We start from the raw sequence: 16,530 nt of genomic DNA on the forward strand, positions 1-16,530 counted from the left end.
ACCCATGTAATGGCTCACAACCATCTGTAACTGTCCCAGAGGAACTGGTGCTCTCTTCTTACCTCTGTGGGCATCCAGGCCTCATGTGGTGCACATGCATACAAGCAGGCAAAACACCTATACACTTAAAATAAAAATAAATAAAATCTAAAAAAACCTAAAAATCAACAAAAAAGAAAAACTAGGTTGTGTGTTATTACAGTTTAGAGTCTAAATGCCACCCAAAGGCACGGCTTAGGACAGTCCTGGGGTCGAGGTGGAACCTGGAGAAGGTAGAGCCTAGTGGGAGGAAGTGAGGTCACTGAGTGGGACCCCAGCCTTTCCCTCTCTCTTTGCTTCTCATCTGTGTTGGGTCAGCAGCCTCCTCCATCACACAGTTCAGCCTTGACCTTTGGGCTCACTAAAAGCTTCAGAGAGCTATAGGGACATAGTGTTACCCTCCCCTTTTAAAAGTTGATTATCTCAGGTATTTTGTTACCATCACAGAAAACATAAAATAACATGTTTGTCTTCTCTATATGAATTAAAAGGCATTTTAGCTATGAGATCTGCACTTTGTGATGGTTTTTCCTGCTGTCTGGCTCATCTCTCATTGCCTTAGCAACACACTCTTGAGTGCAGACTGCAGACATCCTCCGTCTTCACAAAGCACGGCTGCTCTTGTTTCCCCCCTGCTTCTGTGGTTTCTACCCACTCAAAGACACCGTTACCTGCTCAAGGTCACAAACATGTTTTCCTGTGTTTCCTCTGGCTTTTGTAGTTTTGTAGGGCGTTTACAGTCAGAGCCATGGTCTGTCCGCCTACCGGATTTCACTTCGGTAGCTACAGATGTCAGAACACGCTGTTGATCTCTATGCTTTTAATGCTATTTTATTGCTATTGTTTTTCATATGACGCTACTACATTTGTAGCTCAGGCCGGCCTAAAACCTTCTTTTATGTGCCCCTCCCCCAAAATGGTGAGATTGTAAACCAGGCTTGCCTATATATATATATATATATATATATATATATATATATACTGTCTTCAGATGTACCAGAAGATTTTATTTATTTATTTTATGTATATGACAAGTAGCTGTCTTCAGACCAGAGGAGGGCTTCGGATCCCATTAAAGATAGTTGTGGGCCACCATGTGGTTGCTGGGAATTGAACTCAGGACCTCTGGAAGAGCAGCAGTATTCTAACCGCCGATCCATCTCTCCAGCCCAGTTTTCTATTTTTAAAAGACATTTATTTTATCATTTATTTGTGCGTGTGTGCAAGTGCCCATGGAAGCCAGAAGTGAGCACCCCTGAAGCTGAAGTTACAGGTGGGGCAAGCTGACAGTGTCAGCTGGGAACTGAACTCTGATCTGCTGTAAGAGCAGCACGTGCTTTTAAGTGCTGAGCCATCTTTCTAGTCTTAGATGGCCACATTCTCAGATAGCCAGCCCTCTGGATAAAGTATAATTTCCTGTCTCTGCACATGGGCCTTTATGGTGACAGGCAGTATGAGGTGTAATATCCTGGATCTAGTCACATTTTCCTGCTCTGGAGGTGACTAGTAGTTTCCAGCCAAATGCTAGACACCATTTGACTACTTGATGAGCTGGATTTTGTGGGGTAGGGAGATGCCTCCTCTGAGGCATGCTGTACCTTGTGCTGGAGCACAACCAGCAGCTTGGTACTCACCTTGCTCTCCCTCCAGCGCCCTCTGTGGTGGTAAAGCAGCACTCTGGTGGGTCTTCTCTGAGACTCTGTACTGAACCCTGGCCTCCCCTGGGCTCACCAGCTTCCCAAGTTACTCCCAAAGTAGTCCCAGACTGGCTCTTGGAAGCTCCGTGAGTACTTGCATCCCACAGTTTCCCAGTGGTTTGCTGTCTAGGCTTGGGGGATACGCTCAGCACACACAGTTGACCACCTGTGTGTTCTTGCTCTCTTCTTTCTGAGTATCGTTTAAGTATTGCTGAGATCTGTCTTGTCAATCTAGCAAGGCATCATGACCTGCTTAGCTCTTCCAAGCTCCCAGCCTCTGTGCAGAGACTTCTAGGTCCCACTGACACTAACCCTGACTCTTTTACTTGGCTCTGTGCAGAGACCATAAGGCCCCATTAACACTACTCCTGACCCTTTTACTTAACTCTGTGCAGAGGGCATGAGGCACCACTAACACTAACCCATGACTCTTGACTTAAGACTCTGGAAGTTCACGCTTTTTCATATTGCTCAATTTTTAAAAACAGTTTACTCATGCATTTTCGGTTTCAAAGAAACCACTTCTTCTTTTCCCCCTTTCTTCCTTTCCGTTTTGGATATAGGATGTCCTTGTGGGCTTCTCTATGTAGTCTAGACTGGCCCCGAACCCCAAATCCTCCTGTCTGCACCCAGAGTACTGGGACTGGTGTGTGCCAACATGCCAGACTCTACCAGTTCTCTTTTGATGAGCATGTGCACTGTTTCCAGCATGCCCAGGGGTCTCAGGGCAGCCATGTTGTTTCCAGCATGCCCAGGGGTCTCAGGGCAGCCATGTTGTTTCCAGCATGCCCAGGGGTCTCAGGGCAGCCATGTTGTTTCCAGCATGCCCAGGGGTCTCAGGGCAGCCATGTTGTTTCCAGCATGCCCAGGGGTCTCAGGGCAGCCATGTTGTTTCCAGCATGCCCAGGGGTCTCAGGGCAGCCATGTTGTTTCCAGCATGCCCAGGGGTCTCAGGGCAGCCATGTTGTTTCCAGCATGCCCAGGGGTCTCAGGGCAGCCATGTTGTTTCCAGCATGCCCAGGGGTCTCAGGGCAGCCATGTTGTTTCCAGCATGCCCAGGGGTCTTAGGACAGCCATGTTGTTTCTAGCATGCCCACGGGTCTCAGGGCAGCCAAATGCATCACTACACTGGCACTCCTCATGCTTGGCTATCTATTCTTGGATCAAACTGGGAGCTGATTTAAACATATGACTGACCTACTTAACAAACAATTTTCCAGCCAGGTTTCCTTGTAGGGCAGTTCCAACAGGATAGGGCTGACCATTGAGCTATAATCCACTGTCCTCAGCCTTCCTGGGTTGGCTGGTATTGATCTTCAGAGTGCTCCTTCCAGGGAGTGCTCTGCCTCTCCTTCCCAAGATGAGCACCCTTCTCTTCCCCCTCTCTGTCTTCACAGATGCCTTTCCCTGCCTGCAGAAGGCAGATGCTGCCCATGCCTGCCCGATTTGGAGCTCAGGGTCTTTTGCAGTTCCCAGAAGCTTCCATGTATCAATGACCCATGCCTCTTTTCTAGGTCCAATCCTCCCCAGAAGGTCAGGGGGTCCGATAATTCATGAACAGGAGGACCCTCTTGACTGGTCCCTCTTCTAGGGCTTCTCCTTGAGCTGTCCTAGGAGTAGGATTGGGCAGAGGCTCAGCTCTCCCGTTATGTCTTGGCTCAGGACAGCTCTGTGTGAGGTGAGAGACTGGAAGAACCCAGTGATATTGTGAAGGCTGGAGAACACAGACAGGTTGGTTGTGAGTGTCCTTGCTACTACAGGGCCAGGGAAGCTCCAGGGAGGAATACACAAGCTGGAGAGGCAAGTGGAGTCTCTGGGATAGCAATCAGACAGGATAAACAGGGACAAAAGGGGGATATGGGGATGGAACTGAACCCCAAGAGGCACAGAGAAGTGGACACAGACTGTGGCTAGGCCAACAGCAGGCACTGGGGAGAAGCACCCAAGGGTCAAGGAGAGGGGAGGCTGGGGTGTTCTTGTAGCTTGTAATGTACCCTTAAGCACTGCCTGGACACAGGTGTGGATAGAGGGTGTATTTATGGGCCCAGGATGGGACAGCATGGCAGGAGGGAGTGGATTCTAGGATTTCTATCGAGGTGGGTTCCTGGAACCCAGGGCCCATAGGAAGTAGCCAGAAAAGTCAGGTGTGGACAGTTGGCTTCTGTCCTGGTTCCCCATTCTAGGTCCCAGAGGAAAGTGGCCAAAAGTAAACAGGGGCAAGGTAGAGAAGGGGGCTACTGTGAACAGCAGACTGGATGTGGCAAGGTGTCTGTCTGAGGCAGCAGCTCAGAGCTTGGAGCTAGAGTCTGATCCAAAGACCAAGAGCCACTGTCACACGCACTTCTGCTTCAGCATCTGAATCCTGGAAAGCCCCTGGCTGCTGATCTCTGTCACGGCTCCCCGACCATCCGGTAGACCCTAGATCTCTGTCTTCTTTGTAGATGCTGGCCTCTGTTTCCAGTCCACCTCCACCAGGACAGCTGGAGCAGGAGTTCCCCCCCACCCCCGATCTTACCCATCCCAGCACATCTCTGGTGGTGTGATTAACCTTCTCCCTTCTTACCTCTTAACGATTCCTTCCTGGATGACCTTAGAGTCCGTTCCTCAGAGCTAGCTACTCTATCCACTCTCCACACAATACACAGCTCTCAGTGCAGAGTGTCTGTGTTCATGGCTGGCACTAATGGCTTCCGGCATGCCTGACCAACAGCAGACCTGATGGTTCAACTTGTGCCCTTAACTGAGAATGCTCTTCCGTCTTCTTCATCCTTCAGAAGCCCATGTGTCATGTACAGCCCATAGGAGTCTTGAACAACCAACCATGGCATCTGGCTCTTAGGATGGGTTTCCTCCCTAGGGTGAGGAGAACACTAGGACCTCACCTACATCTAGGACTGTGATCAAATCTGTTTCTTCCAATTCGCTACCCACACTCACTACAAAAGAAAGAAGAAATATAATGGGGAAATTCCAGATGCTGGAGGCCATCCTGATGAGAGTCAGCACACCAGGATGACATCAGCACTACAGAGACCAAGGTGGGACTAGGGGAAGTCCTCCAGAGGACGGCTGAGTGACAGGGATAGGATTTGGGGAGAAGCTGTGTCTTGGGTCTTCTGCCCCTGTGGAGGTCAGAGGCTTTGCATGGGCATCTGTGTCTGTGATCAGATCTCCTCTGCCTTAGCTTCTCATCTGCAGCTGGCAGAAGAGCTGCACCCAGGGTGCCCTCCACAACCCCTGGACCAGATGGGCACCTGGAAGGAGATTGGGCTCGGGGCCTCTGGGCTCAGGGTCTGGATGGGACAGCCAAAGGGATCAGGATGGGCATAGAGTAGATGGAGACAGAAGGCAAACGCCCAGGCATGTTGGCATCCCTCCATCTGTCAGGTGGCAGAAATAAGGGGGTGAAGCCAGCAGGTAATAGGCAGTAGAGAATGCTTTGGTGGTGGGTAAGACCCGGAGCCAGTCTCTGCTGTCTGGCATTGTCACTGGGGGCCTGAACAAAGCCATCTGGTGATTGGCAGTGGACAGCCTGGGTTGAACAAGTAGGTCACCCTTAGTTTTTATTCAGGAGGTGATGAGGTAGTCCTACACAGTAATCCTTCAGAGATTAAAGAGTAGAAATGCGCCTCAGAGAAGACCTCAGTGAAGACATGCTGTTTAGGTCCATCCATATTCACCACGGATAACATCTAGGGGACACTGACCGGCTTTCTCAGACCCAAGGCTTTTATGCTGGTGTCCGGTGGTGGAGGGATGGACAACCGCGCATTCCCCCACTCGGCCAGACACTACATGGTGCCCATAAGCCCTGTGTATCTTGCTTCTGTTTTCCCAAGGGAATGATGATCTTGGATTGTGCATCACTGGGAATGGTGGCTTGGGAGCCCAGTGGAGGTCTTGTGGGGCTGTACCGGGTTCATCTGGATCCTCTGGCTTCCCACCCTGGGGCATGTCTCAGAGATCCCACAGACATGGAAACATGCTTGCAGCCCAGAGCCTTCTGTGTGTTCTGAGGTACCTGTGAGCTGTAGGGCTTTGGCCAATTCCCAGTGTTTACCTGTAGGATGGGGTACAAGATCTGCCTCTTCACTAGAGACCCCCACATCACTGTGTTGGACTGTCAGAGGCTGTCCACTCTGCATTGTCTACTACAGAGGCACACAGATGGCTGTGTGGGACAGCCTCTGTAACATACAGTGGATTCTTTCGTGTCCCTTTGGGGTGGGTTTCTGGAGGACTGTGGACTAGAACACTGGCTAGTTTCATGTCAACTTGACACAAGCTAGACTCACCTGAAAGGAGGCAATCTCCATTGTGAAAATGCCTTCATAAGATCAGGCTGTAAGGCATTTTCCTTATTAGTGACTGATGGGAGAGGGCCCAGCTCATTGTGGGCAGTGCCATCCCTGGGCTGGTGGTCCTAAATTTTATAAGAAAGCAGGCTGAACAAGCCATAGATAACAAGTCAGTAAGCAGCACCCTCCATAGCCTCTGCATCAGCTCCTTTCTCTAGGCACCAGCCCTTCTTGAGTTCCTGTCCTGACTTCCTCTGGTAAAGGACTACAATATGGAAGTGTAACCCAACCAACCCTCGCCTCCTCAAGTTGCTTTTGGTCATGGTGTTTCATCACTGCAATAGTAATTAAAACTTGAGTCAAGATCCAAGAGAGCTGTTGGCGGCCAGGGCCAGGTGTCCTCTAGCCTGGCTCCCAGGGTTCACTGGAACAGGGTGTGATCTAGGTGTGGGCAGGACTAGATTATGAGGAAAACCAGTCCAGGGCTGGGGTGCCAGCCAAACCTAAGAGTGTGGTGACCAATTCAGCTGGATGGAGCAATTATATGTGGTTAGTTTTGTCAGTAGAGGGGAGAGAGGCAGTAGCACAGTTCAAAGAATCTTGAGGAGTTTGATTTCTTGTGTTCCTCTGGAGTTCCTTAGTCCTCTTTGGAGCCTAGAGATCAAGCCAGCTCAATGCCAACAGGGTCTCAAGGGAGGGAGTGGGGTTTGAAAAAGAAAAACAATTAGACAAAATTATAACACGACTCGAGCCTGTACTGAGGCTGAAGCAGCCTTAGTTCTTTCTGGTCTGCTTTTATATCATTCTAGGTATATCCAAAAAAAAAAAAAAAAAAAAGAAAAACCAACATGGTTAGTTCTTAGATCAAAGACAAAGTCATCAAGCGAAGTAGTAAACAAGGAGATCACACAGGAGAGTGATTAAGTAAAGTAGTAACCAAAAGGGTCACACAAGGTAGTAATTAAGTAAAGTTGTAAGCAAAGAGATCACATATGGTGGTAACTCAGCAAAGTAGTAAAGGAAACCCCATGGTCACTGTTTCTGATATTCTTATCTGAGCTGACTTCCTGTCTGAGCCCAGTGACAAATCCCAAATTCCTAGAAGCAGTATCAAAAGCTCTCAACAGCCTAGGTCTATAGTAGGCCCCGCCTCCAGGCTCACTGAGGCCCATGAGCTCAGAGAATCCCAGCATACTATACCCTGTTGTCCTACTTGAAGTCTTCATCCTCATCTCCAAAAGGAAAATTAGTCTGCTCTGCCTGGTTCCTCTCAGGGGACAGTTAGAGATGCCCAGAGCCTGCTCAAGGATGATAAGAAGTCCTGCTATGTTCTTAGAAGATAAAAGGTTGGCTCCTGTTGCTAGGGCCGTATATGCTCAGAAGCGTATAGGCTGAAGAACCGGGCAGTGAGCCACTGGTAATGGGGATATCCCTGAGGCGGTGTCTGGGAAGTGACTAGAGGCTTCTAGGGGAGGGTCCTGGTCGTGCCAGAGGGGTGTGTTGGGAGGTGGGTCAGAAGATCAAGTTCCCAGTTCCCTGAGGCTGAGAGGTTCCTATTTCAGTCTGTCAGAAAATTCAAGGTGTTTGCAGTGACCTGGGAGAAAGACATACTTCCAGAGGGTATATATGCGGGCTGGAAGAACTTGCTAGTGTCCCTGTACTGTGTCTGAAGCAGAGGCTTTGTTTGGACTTTGGGGCCCTTCTAGAACCACGCCCCGGTGTACTTAGTACGCCCCATCTGCCTCTAACAGAGCTCAGTCAGAAACACTACGTTTCTCTTTCATTTTCACTTTTTTTTTGCCGAGGCTCATGAGAGTGTGTGAGGAGGTCCAGAGCCCATGGGGCTCCTGTCCTGCAGTGTCTTGATCAAGAAAATGGAACCTCTCCCAGGATGGGGGTCGTCACCCTGGAGCCAGGCCCCTACAGACAACATCTTCAGGCTGGTGAGTTCTTGAGCCCTTTACAGCCTCCAAGCTCCAGCCACAGATCACCGCAGACATTTCCTGTCTCTTGACTCTGTCTGGGCAGTTAGTTAGTTCTTTGTTGCTGGCTTTCCAAATCCCTGGAGATAATTGAGAACAATTCAGGCTGGGGGGAGAGGGGGAGCTACAGGCAGGCCAGGCCTCTGCCCCTCCACCTCCGGCCTCCACTCACAGACACCTGCTGTGGCTCTCTTTCAAGAGCCAGAGATGGTGCCATGGGCATAGTAGCCCTCGGCAGACTCTTGGCTGTCCCTGGACAGCCCCTGTAGCAAGAGGCCAACCACATGCAGCTCTGTTCCTGAGGATAAGCACCTTCATATAGTGGAGACAGAGATCAGGGTAGACTAGCAGGAGCCAGAGTGTCTGTTCTGTTTGCTCAAGTAGGATACACTATCAGTCAGCCCCACTACCCCCACCCGGGGGCTCGGAATTCTGAAAAGCCTATTCCCAGCCCCAGCTGACCCTGCTGCCTCTCAGGTCCTATATCTCAGGCAATGTAGGCAGAAGGCAAGTTAAGCAGGCTGGACTAGAACCCCTTCTTACAGAGACACTGTGGTTGTGCTGCTGCTTTCTTACTGCAAGGAGAGCATGAACTGAGGCCTGGGCCAGCCTTGGGGAGGGAGCCATAAGGATGGAAAGAATCTTTCCCTCCAACACTCACCCCATTCCCAGGTGCTGTGTGTCTTCCTTTTGAACTTGCTGCAGCGCATCTCCGCCCAGCCCTTGTGCAGACAGAAGGAGTTCTCTGTGGGGGATGAGTGCTGCCCCATGTGCAACCCAGGTAGGAGCTCCCAGGAGGCAGTGTTGGCCCAGGGAAGAACTCCTGTCCTGAGCCTCTGGGCCTCTGGGTCTTCAGTCCGATGGCTGCCGTGTTCAATTCAGGGATAGTCCCCAGCAGCCTGTAGTCCTCAGTGTCTGGGACCTTTGAAGCTGCACTGCCTGGGGTGGGCCTGGGGGATAGGGCAGGCTCTGTGTCAGCATAACCAGAGGCAGAGACTGAAAGTGGGTTGGAGTCAGAGCCAGTTCTGAGTGGTTGGAGGCCCCACTCCGAGCTTCTGAATTGCTCACAGAGAGCACACAGAAGGCGGATGGGCCAGCAAGTCCTGTGGGGCCTTAGTTGTCATTGGTGCCGTACTTGCTGGACCCACATGAGGGTACAGGGAAGGCTTCTGTAGGTTACCTCTCACCCCTGCTGAGGAACTGTGGGTCCTGGCCGCAGGTTACCACGTGAAGCAGGCCTGCAGTGAGGACACAGGCACAGTGTGTGCCCCCTGTCCTCCACAGACATATACCGCCCATCCAAATGGCCTGAGCAAGTGTCTGCCCTGTGGAGTCTGTGATCCAGGTAGGAGCTCCTGAGGAGGTGGGGTGTGCTGGAGCACTTGAGCTCAGGCATCGGCTCCTGATCTTCCTGCTCTTGTGAGCAGGTTCTCAGTTTGTCTGCCCCCTCTGGCCACTGAGATCCCACTGTCTGCTTCTTTTTCTCCCCTTCTATCTGGTTCATGTGGGTGATGAGAGGCTCTTTCCTGCCTTAGTTTCCCTGCCTGTGAAGGGGCTCTTACATGGGGTGGGGATTAATGTCACACACACACACACACACACACACACACACACACACACACATTTTCTTCATATGAAGGAACCCAGGAAAGGCTCACTCGCAGACTGGTGGCTGCCTGGGCCTGGGCAGACTTAGATGAGGACACAGGTCCTAGAATGTTCGAAACTGTAAGGTAGCCAGCACTACTGCTCCCACCACAGCCCCACACTCTCCAGACACTAGCTTTTGTTGACTCTGGATTTATTGCAGTGCCCATATGCTGTTGGCATCACGCTCCCCACAAGGATGACCCTGTGCTTACTCATAGTGTGTGCAGAGGGTTGTCCTCACCCCCTACTGAGGATGACCCCGTACCTATCACAGTGTGCAAACGGAGATGACCTCAACCTTACAGAAGGGGAACCCCTATGCTCACACACAGTGCCCTCATGGGGTCAGCCTCACTCCTACCGAGAGATTCTGTACCTATTAGCACAGTTCCCATAAACAGTCGGCTCAGACCTAGAGGCAGAAGGCTGCCATTCCCATCGAAGAAGATACTGAGATTCCATCCCTACTGGATGGCAGAGCCTACCAAATCCACTTCCATGGCTGTGGGTACATAGATTGGGAGTCCTGCTTTCTGGAGTAGGAGAAAACAGAGGCAAGGACGATTCAGACTTGGTCAAAACCCAGGTCCCGGGGCTTGAACCACTCTGTGACCCTATCAGTCCTATACCTGCTCTATGACACTGCTCAGAGACACTGTGCTATCTGGCTCCCCCTGTAGGACAAACCTGGTATCACATGTGGTCAGCCTTGAGCCTCCTGTGAGTGGGCAGGTGGTGGGTAGCCTCTGGCAGGTGAAGCTGTGCAGAATCTGACCCGGGTACATTGGGGCGGCTGGAGGATGGGTGCTCCCCCAAATCCCTTGCTGGTGCTCCCATGGCCTTGTCTCTGACGGCAGACATGGGCCTGCTGACCTGGCAAGAGTGCTCCAGCAGGAACGACACTGTGTGCAGATGCATCCCAGGCCACTTCTGTGAGACGCAGAATGGGGAGCACTGTTCCACATGCTTGCCACACACGGCCTGCCTTCCAGGACAGAGGGTACAGAAGAGAGGTGAGCTGGCCTACTGAAAGTTTTTTTTGGAGGCCACCCTTGTTCCAGTGCACCTGCTGCCTGGGGTCTAGAAAACCTCTAGGTTAAGGATTTCAGAAGGAACAGAACAGAAATCTTGTCCAACCCTAGGGCACTCACACACCCACCCTAAACCAGTCCTGGTGGCAAGAGAGGAGAGAGTGCTTAAGGTTCTCAGGAGGAGGGCGAGACAGCAGAAGATTAAGGAGAGGAGAGGGGAGCACAGGGGGACAGGAAAAGGCCGAACTCAAACTCAGAATCTGGAAGATTCAGAAAGAAAAAAGCTTTCTGGTGAGAGTCAGGAGTAGGACAGAGGGCAGAGGAGGAGGGAAGGAGAGCTGGAGCAGCACCATTGGCTTCCACTTCTGGTCTAACCTTATCTATCCAGCCTCGGGTCTAACCTCAGCTATCCTGCCTCAGCTCAGATGCTTTGTGGGAAGCCTGACTCATAAACTGTCCCCAACCCCACTACTCACCTAGATGTGAGGGCTGGCTTTGCCTTCTGTCTGGCATCTGGCCACGCCCCCCTGGGTTATTATAGCAGGATTTTCCATGTCTAGGATGTCCTAAAACTACCCAGCCCCTTCTCACTTAGTCTCACGGTGCGATCTACTAACACAGCTCCCTCTACCAGCCACAGAGTATTATGTATTGGAAGGTTCCAGAATAGACAGCTCCCAGGCCCCACCCCAGGGAAGCCCAGGTCCCTGCAACCCTGAACCCAGCTCCTCTGCTTGCCCCTCTTCACTTCCCAGGTACTTACAGACAGGACACTGTGTGTGCTGACTGCCTAACAGGGACCTTCTCACTTGGAGGGACTCAGGAGGAATGCCTGCCCTGGACCAAGTAGGTGACTAGCACCCTGGGGAAGGAACTACTCTGTTCCCCTGGGAGATGAGTAGCCACACCCAGCTGAGCTGCATCCTGGGTAGGCAGAGCAATATGGAGTCTTAGCAAGGACTCCACAGGCTGTGGCCAGTTCCCACTGTATGATCTTAGGACCAAGAAGTCAAAGATATGGAAATTCTCTGTACTTCTGTAGTTGGGGGTGAGGGGGTGTGCTGATTGTAAGATTTAGTCAGTGTTTCTATGACTGTGAAGAGACACCGTGACCACAGCAACTCTTATAGAGGAAAACACGTGATTGAGGCTGGCTTACAATTCAGAGGTTTAGCCCATGTCATGTGGGAAGCATGGCAGTATGCAGGCTGACATGGTTCTAGAGTTGTAGCTGGGAGTTCTATATCTGGATACATCTGGATCGGCAGCAGGAGGAGAGACTGACACTGGGCTTGGCTTGAGCATCTGAAACCCCAAAGCCCACCCCCCAGTGACACACTTCCTCCAAAAGCTCACACCTACTCCAACGAGGAGGTGTTCCTAATAGCGCCCCTCCCTATGAGCCTATGGGGGTCATTTTCATTCAAAGCACCACCACAATGTTCTCAGGTGAGGCCCCTTCTCCACCTGAGTCAGGATCCCTTCAGTGTGGGTCTCAGACTCCAGAGCTAACCTGAGAACTCAGGATCTCTGAGGATAGCTAGGCTTCCTTGGGTGATCCCTAGGGAAGGGCATCAACTCATCCTCTCTTTACTGAGGTCAGTTCAGTCTCCAACTTTGACCCTAGCACCCCTCTCTTTCTCCCTCCTTCCTTCCCTCTTCCTCCTCCTCCTCTTCCTCTTTTTTTTTTGCTTCCATTTCTACCCTGCTCCTCCATTCCCTCCTCTTCTCTGTTTCCCCATGAAGGGCTTTAAAACTGTAACCGACCTAAGTCCTATCTCAGAGCTGTTATACCAGCTGATAGGTTCTGAATTGCATAGACCCCATCTCGTTCCCCGACATTGCCCAGTCTGCTGACCTGTCCCCACGGCTTAGGTTTTCCAACATGTCCCATGGCTGCTCTCTCCTAGGTGCAGTGCACTTCAACAGGAAGTAACACGTGGGACCAGCAGCACAGACACCACCTGCTCCTCCTGGGTCTTCTTGTCCATCCTTCTGGGACTTGTGATAGTGGGAATTGGGATAGCTGCATTTCTCATTTATAAGCGAAGACACCTGCATTCCAGTGAGCAACAACCCATCCTTCCAGGGCTCAGGGCTCCAGGAGTGGTCCCAGGGTCTTTGTAAAGTCTGGATCTATAGTGGCTAGTGGTAGAGCCCTTCCTCAGAGCCTAGCTGTCAGGTGGCCTCTCTAGGACCCTCCATTCTTCCCTCTTCCCTCCTCCTTCTTTTCCTTATTTCTTTCCTTCCTTTCGTTGTTCAGTCTCAGCTGTGTCTGGCTGAGTTGGGCTCTAGAGACCAGCTTGCAGACCAAATCAGGCCTGGGAAGCTCTGGGTCATGCTTCAGAGAAAACAAAAAAACAAAAAAACAATGGCCAGGAAGGCCACTCTCTTGTCAGTGAGGAAGCATACCTCTGTGTGCTCATCCCTGGGTGCTCCTCATGTAGGAGGCCTCTTCCCTAGGCTCTGCAGATGGGCCAGGTAGCCTATTCCCCTTTCTTCCCAAGTTAAGTCCCCACTCATAGGAGTGAGCAGGTTCCAGGTTCCCCAACACTGCAAAGCAGGTGAGTGGTTGACTTTGGCCTTCAGGAAGGTGGGCAGGGATCTACTTTTTTTTTTACCTGGTGGGCCTCCTGTGGGTCTTGACACATGTCCAAAGCTTACTTCTTCTTCTGGTAGTGAGGGTCAGACTCTAGAGGTAGATCACACAGCTGGAAGCCCAGAATGTGGGTTTTTTTATTGCTGTGTGCTTGTCTCCCCTCTTGCTTCAGCCTCTCCCATGACTCAGTGTCCTTCTGTTACAGGCCCAGTGGCCAGGGAGCTGGAGCCTTTCCAGGTATCATTGCTAGGGGTGTTTGGATCGGGGAGGAGGTTCCAACTGGTTGAAGGAGCCAACTCCATTGTCTACAGCTAAGCTTTACATGTCCCCGAGAACCATGCAGTCCCCAGCTTGGTGCCTGAGAGTCAGGAATTCACCTTGGGTTTCTTTGGCAGCAGGAGCAACAGGAGAACACTATCAGGTTTCCAGTCACCGAAGTTGGGCTTGCTGTGACCGAGGACGAGACAGCCTCCAACTGCACGAATCCTGGGTGACAAGACACCTAGGAGACCTAGGTGGGAAGCTTCCATATGTCAGGCATGGCAGATGCCCTGGGCTGCTTCAGCGTCACACAGCAGTGGAGATGTGCTCATGGCTCAGGGTCTAGGAGTTGCTTTGCCATTCTTAGTGTTAAATGGGGTCATCTGCTTCCATCCCAACACTAAGAGGTGGTGATCCAAAGTCTGGATCAATGACAGCTACCACTGCCCCTATGTCTTACTTCCCGGCTTTTCCAGTCAGCCCATAGTAGCTCTATCTAAACCTTAGGCCTCTGTCCTGGAAATGTTAAGCCTAGGCCTGCTTATCCAGAGGGCTGGAGAACACTGCCTCCTGGGGCCAGGGTGCATGTGATGAGACAGGAATATGACATTAGTGGGTTTTATTTTGAAGTTTCTGGGGCTGAAATCTAGCCCATACCAGGCAAGTGCTTTATTCCTGAGTTATGTTCTCAAGACTCTGTTTTTACTTTGAGGCAAAATCATACGAAATTGTCTGGGTCAACTTTGGACTCCTTCTGTATCTTGGGAAAGCCTTAAACTTGGCTCTTCTATTTCCGCTTCCCAAATAGCACTGTGATTACCTGCGTGGTCCTCCAGACTGGGTGGGCCAATACTCTCTATTCTTCTCCTCTGTGTGTGTGTGTGTATGTGCGTGTATGTGCGTGTATGTGTGTGTATGTATGTGTATGTGTGTATGTGTGTGTATGTGTGTATGTGTGTATCTGTGTGTGTATGTGTGTATGTATGTGTGTATGTGTGTGTACGTGTGTATCTGTGTGTGTATCTGTGTGTGTATGTGTGTGTGTATGTGCGTGTATGTGCGTGTATGTGTGTATGTGCGTGTATGTGCGTGTATGTGTGTATGTGCATGTATGTGCGTGTATGTGTGTATATGCATGTATGTGCATGTATGTGTGTATGTGTATGTGCGTGTATGTGCGTGTATGTGTGTATGTGTGTGTATGTGTGTATGTGTGTATCTGTGTGTGTGTATCTGTGTGTGTGTATGTGTGTGTATGTGCGTGTATGTGTGTATGTGTGTGTATATGTGTATCTGTGTGTGTATGTGTGTGTGTATGTGTGTGTGTACACACACACAAACACACATACTCATGCTTTATCTTCTTTTTCTGCTGGCCCCAGAAAATCAGGTTTTGCTCTTTCGCTGTTTCGCCGGCCCCAGAAAGTTTTCAGCAGGCTCCAGAGAACTTAAGCTTTACTCCTTCAGATAAAACTCTGCTGCGGGATTGATTAATCCCCAACTCCACAGCTCTCCTCAGTGTACCTGACCTGTCGAAGCTGGTCTTCGGCACTTGTTCCATAGTAGCTAACCATCTCGAGCTAGCCTGGAGCTCACCAATTCAGTTAGCTTGGTCTACCACTGTGCCCTGAGCCCCAGATACCCCCTTGGCTCTGTCTTCTCAGTGTTGGGACTAGGTTCTGGGTAGCACTAAGTCAAACTTTTAAAGCAGATTCTGGGGATGAACTCAGTTTCAAGAACGTAGGTCCTTATGCTATAAAGCATGCACTATGGTGACAGAACCACTCCCCTGGCTTCAGAATAAATTTCTAAGTTATTTTCTGCTTGTCATAGGGAATAAATATTTTTGTTACATGCCTTGTCTCTATCTTGTATCTCACCAAACATCTGTCCTGTGAGAACAATGGTGGCTATTCCAAGGTGACTATGTTCCCATGTCACATAGTCACTTGGAGAGGGGCCTTCACTGGCAGGAGATGCGGTCACTCTTGCTGATGTTTCTGTTCATCCTGTTCAGTGATTGATTTCATCACTGCCATATTTTCTGGGCCCCATGTTTCTGTGGGCATCTTTTCCAATAGGATTCTTTGAACATCTCCCATCACTTCATGGGAGTGACTGCCTGTCAAGCCGAGTGCTGTGTTCCAGTCCCCCTGCCCTCGTCCTGGCCTCAGTTCTTCTCCCAAGAACCGTGTCACCTTGGGATAAATCAGGTAGACCAGTCTTAACTGACATTGCTTTTTTTCCTGGTCACTTTCTAAACCCTTCATTCTGACCTAAATTTCAGGGGTCAGTTTTCTGCCACCTAGGCCCATACTTACTTTGCCTGTGTCCCCAGTAAAATGCCCGTTGTGTTGTTCTAGATCTGTTGGCCTCTGGCTCTGCTCTGACTACATCTAGGGCCTGGTCCCCAAACACAAGGCCCAGGCTGCCCTGGAATAGCACCAAATAATGGAGCTGTGATTTTACAATTAGACACTGGAATTACTGGGAGGTGGCAGAGTGGTTATTAAATGAGATTTGGGCACAGTGGGCCTGAGAGCAGCTCTTCTTGGTGCTGACAGAGTGGGTGGACATTCAGGAGCAGAGACACAAGCAGAGCCTGAGACACTGCCACCTTCTCAGTGACTGCAGAATCCTCTTTGTTCTGTTCTACAGTAGCACAGGGCATGCAGGCTCAACCAGGCACAGGCCGAGTTCACATCCACCTGAATGAATGGATGCCTGGGGCCAGCTGTATGGCCCCGTGTTCCCTGTGTTCCCTGAGCTGGCTATCGAGATATAGAGGACCCTGGGGTTGCCCCGTCTGGATCAGCACTAATTTCCCCTTCAAGCCACACTTACTCAAGTCACATGAGAAGTGCAGTGGGACCCTGAAGGTATCCTGTTCTTCGTAGCCAGCAGCCCACAATAGAAGTCTGTCTGTGGCGGGAAATATTAAAAATTGTGCAGCTAGTTTTTGCACTACTGCTG

The 16,530-nt window shown here is 50.7% G+C and overlaps 1 protein-coding gene across 4 annotated transcripts; it reads left to right on the plus strand.

The window, feature by feature from the left end:
- The first annotated feature begins 7,213 nt into the window (after nt 1–7,213).
- Tnfrsf14 (TNF receptor superfamily member 14) lies at nt 7,214–15,411 on the plus strand. 4 transcript variants are annotated; one of them, XM_076933607.1, is made up of 8 exons: nt 7,214–7,451; nt 7,840–7,977; nt 8,689–8,797; nt 9,236–9,361; nt 10,524–10,679; nt 11,453–11,543; nt 12,608–12,762; nt 13,692–15,411. In XM_076933607.1, the coding sequence occupies exons 2-8, from the start codon at nt 7,873–7,875 to the stop codon at nt 13,901–13,903; spliced, it is 954 nt and encodes a 317-aa protein (XP_076789722.1). In that variant the 5' UTR covers nt 7,214–7,451; nt 7,840–7,872; the 3' UTR covers nt 13,904–15,411. The 4 variants fall into 4 exon arrangements, with proteins under 4 accessions (XP_076789722.1, XP_076789724.1, XP_076789723.1 ...); XM_076933609.1 differs by lacking the exon at nt 7,214–7,451 and adding an exon at nt 13,502–13,533 and having other exon boundaries at nt 7,491–7,977; nt 13,695–15,411; XM_076933608.1 differs by lacking the exon at nt 7,214–7,451 and adding an exon at nt 7,491–7,654.
- The last annotated feature ends 1,119 nt before the right edge of the window (nt 15,412–16,530 follow it).

The sequence above is a fragment of the Arvicanthis niloticus genome, chromosome 5 (assembly GCF_011762505.2).
Source record: "Arvicanthis niloticus isolate mArvNil1 chromosome 5, mArvNil1.pat.X, whole genome shotgun sequence".
NCBI lineage: Eukaryota > Metazoa > Chordata > Mammalia > Rodentia > Muridae > Arvicanthis > Arvicanthis niloticus.